Raw genomic sequence first — 3,449 nt, 5'->3', positions numbered from 1 at the left:
GTGCGTGTTCCCTACTCACCAAGACAGAGCCATTTCTGTGGTGTGTGTGTGTGCGTGCGTGCGTGCGTGCGTGCGTGCGTGCGTGCGTGCGTGCGTGGGTGGGTTTGCATGCGTGCGTGCATGCATGCGGGCGGGCGTGCGTGCGCGTGGATGGGCGTGCGTGCGTGCGTGCGTGGATGGGTGGGTGTGTGTGTGAAGTGTGCGCGATCCATACTCACCAAGATAGAGCAATGTATGCTAGCGTCATCATCAGGAGCAGCTGCAGCGGCAACAGCAGCAGTAGTAGTAGTAGCAGCAGTAGCAACAACAGCAGCAGCAGCAGCAGTAGTAGTAGCAGCAGCAGTAGTAGTAGCAGCAGCAGTAGTAGTAGCAGCAGCAGCAGTAGTAGTAGCAGCAGCAGTAGTAGTAGCAGCAGCAGTAGCAGACCTGCCAACTGTTACGTATTGCCCGTAATTTGTTACGGACGCGAGTCAAAATTACGGTGTTACGGACGACCTCGAAAAATTACGGACAGCAAGAAATCTCTGAAATTTATATTTTTTAATGCAAAAAAAAGAAATAAACACAGTGTAAAATCAACTATTATCATGTAACATGACTACTGTGTCTGTAGATTTAGACTAATAGCTTTTAAAACGTAACGGTACTCACTGAAAATGGTAAATTATGCTGTGTTATGCGCTCGTCTGTCTGGTTTATGGGCGCAGCCATTTTGAATGACGTCACGGATCCAGGAATAGTAGTACCGCACTGAAGGCTATTTTCAGCCAATCACTGTGAGAGATAAATTAGGTGCTGTGCAGTGCACTGTTCTTATGCAAAATGGCATCAAAACGCATACAGACTGTTATTATTATACTGTAATAAGACTGACAAAAATGGTGTTACTGACAAATGCCTATTTGTTACGGAAAAATCCAATAATTATTACTGATGATCATCAGATGGGGTTGGCAGGTCTGCAGTAGCAGCAGCAGCAGCAGCAGCAGTAGTAGTAATAGTAGCAGCAGTAACAATACTCACTGTCTCATTGTATCGTTCCCTCTCTGTTACACTGTCTCATTGTATCGTTCCCTCTCTGCCTCACTGTCTCATTGTATCGTTCCCTCTCTGTCTCACAGTCTCACTCTCTGACCGTCTCTCTGTCTCGCAGGTGAGTTGGATCCGGAGCGGATGGGATCAGGCATTCAGTACGGCGACTCGTCCCTGCGTAAGGTTGGCCGGCAGCCACAGACGCGCCCGAGACCAGACTGCACCACCTGCTTTACCTGAACGCCGCCGCCGCGACGGTGGCGCCCCTGCGCGGTCAACGGTGGTGCCCCGGCGTGGTGGCGCCCCCGCCGCTACTGTGGCGCCCCCGTTTGGTTGCGACGCATGCTGCCGGCTGAGAGGAAGGGCAACGTTGGCATCCGTGCGCGGGCGTGCGCGTTGTGTTGATGACAGCTAGTCTTGTTTAGCCAGACGCGCGAGGTCGCAAACTCAGCGTAGGTTCCCGGCCGTCTCATGCGCAAACGCGAGATGTCGCGAGAAAAAGCAGTTCTAGTAGATGATTTCTCTCTAGCTCCTACTCCTCGTGTCACAAGCGCATCTAGTCTTGACCGTGTCCGTGCGTACGTGACATCACGGTCGCCGCCGCCGCCGCCGCGGCATCATCACGTACCCAGTAATGTAATCAAAAGGCGTGTTCAACAGCGCGAACGCTCGCAGCATGAACGCAGCGCCACTTGAACGACACACGAGCGCTCGCTTTATCCAAGATGGCGGCCCCCATGGCGGCTTCTTCAGCAGATTTTAATCGCAACATTTTAATATCTTCGAACAAGTACTATTAAACGAATTAGCAGACGCAATTGATATGATTTGAATTCAGAAGTGAATGAATGAAAGAAAAATGAAATGAAGTTGAAATAGATTGAAATTGAAGTTATGTTAGGGTTGATTCGCATTCGCCAGATTACCCGTCGCCATCTTGAAAACAACTCGCGCTGCGCCAACAGTCGGGAGCAGGGTCGAACGCGAGCCCGCACAGTGTCGTTCAGAAGGCGAGCGCACGCGAGCATTTGCGCTGATGAACACGCCTCTGATGGGGCGTTGCCTCGCGGCGTGTTAGGGTCGAGGTTAGGTAGGTAGGCACACAGGGTGGGGGAAGGCATGTCATTCTCTATGACAAACAACCCCTCTTCTATAACGCACACATACACCAGCTATTGCACGGCAGCTGCTTAGTGACTGTAATCATTACCTGCGCTATTCGTTAATCATCTAATTTACAGGTAAACCATCTAGTTAACAGGTAAAATATCTAGGTTGTAGGTAATACATATAGTTTACAGGTACCTAATTCATATAGGTTTAGATCGTTGCTGTAACGTCGGTGACGTTGCCATAGCGACGCATCCCGATCCAAACCGAATTGTCGGAGTTTATCTCCCGCTCGCTGTTTAACTTTCGCACGTTCGCTTGTTGCTTGCACCGCGCGCCCACGCATGAGGCACGACGAGCCCACCTGGTGGCGGGGTCCGTGAGCGGTGGCGGCGGCAGCGATCAGTCGTGGGTTTCCTCGCGCCCTTCCCCTCCCCCTCTCCCCTTCACCTTTCCCCTCTACCTCCCCCCTCCATTCTCCCCTCTCTCCCCTCCACCTCCCCCTCTCCCCTCCACCACCCCCTCTCCCCTCCCCTTACCCCAACCATACCCTACCCCAACCCTACTCTACCCTACCCTACCCTACACTACCGCAACCCTACCCCACCCCTAATCTAGGTGCAGGCAACGCGCGTAGGTATCTGTGCATATGTCGAGAACTGGGAATTTTATATAAGTTGACTCAAAGGCTTTGTCGCTCACACAGCATGTAAATAAGCTACTGTGAGGAGCGGCGTACGTCGCTCCCACTCGACGCGATTGTGTATCCGGCATGATCGTTAGCTAATTACGTCGTTAGCTAATTACATCGTTAGCTAATTACGTCGTTAGCGCCGCTGTAGAATAATGCTCGTTCTAAATCATTCTTTACGAAATGATGGCCTCTCGCTATATATTTGATTATTATATCCATCGCTGATGAATAGACGCGAACTGCTAACGTAGCATATTTAATTAGAGAGCGTATATCACATGTATTAGACTGATGTGCTCACCTGTAAAACGTAATATAGTGCAGTATGAATCCCCCCCCCCCCACACACACACATGTGCACTAACGCACGCGTGCACACACGCATAACGTTTATAACGATGTGTTATAAACAATAGATATCATTCGAACATGGTTTATTGTGGTATAGATGCATCAATAACATGATGTTTGCAAGATTGTTAGAGGTGTTATAAGAATATTAACCACTAGCACTGCTGCTGCTGCTGCTACTGCTACCGCTGCTAATGCTGCTGCTGCTTCTGCTGCTGCTACTGCTACCGCTGCTAATGCTGCTGCTGCTTCTGCTGCTGCT

The 3,449-nt window shown here is 50.5% G+C and overlaps 1 protein-coding gene across 2 annotated transcripts in view; it reads left to right on the top strand.

Moving 5' to 3' along the window:
- Positions 1 to 1,751, top strand: part of LOC106815089 (ras-related protein Rab-4B-like) — a 10,004-nt gene extending 8,253 nt beyond the window's left edge. For both annotated transcript variants that reach the window (XM_014819517.1, XM_014819516.1), the window contains one exon: positions 1,154 to 1,751. In XM_014819517.1, coding sequence (XP_014675003.1) covers positions 1,154 to 1,272 — 119 coding nt within the window. In that variant the 3' untranslated portion in view covers positions 1,273 to 1,751. The remainder of the gene's footprint in view (positions 1 to 1,153) is intronic.
- Positions 1,752 to 3,449: the final 1,698 nt, after the last annotated feature.

This window comes from Priapulus caudatus, unplaced genomic scaffold (genome assembly GCF_000485595.1).
Source record: "Priapulus caudatus unplaced genomic scaffold, Priapulus_caudatus-5.0.1 Scaffold1039, whole genome shotgun sequence".
NCBI classification, from domain to species: Eukaryota; Metazoa; Priapulida; class Priapulimorpha; order Priapulimorphida; family Priapulidae; genus Priapulus; species Priapulus caudatus.
The sequence above is the reverse complement of the archived record's forward strand: the minus strand, read 5'-3'. Positions and strand labels throughout refer to the sequence as shown.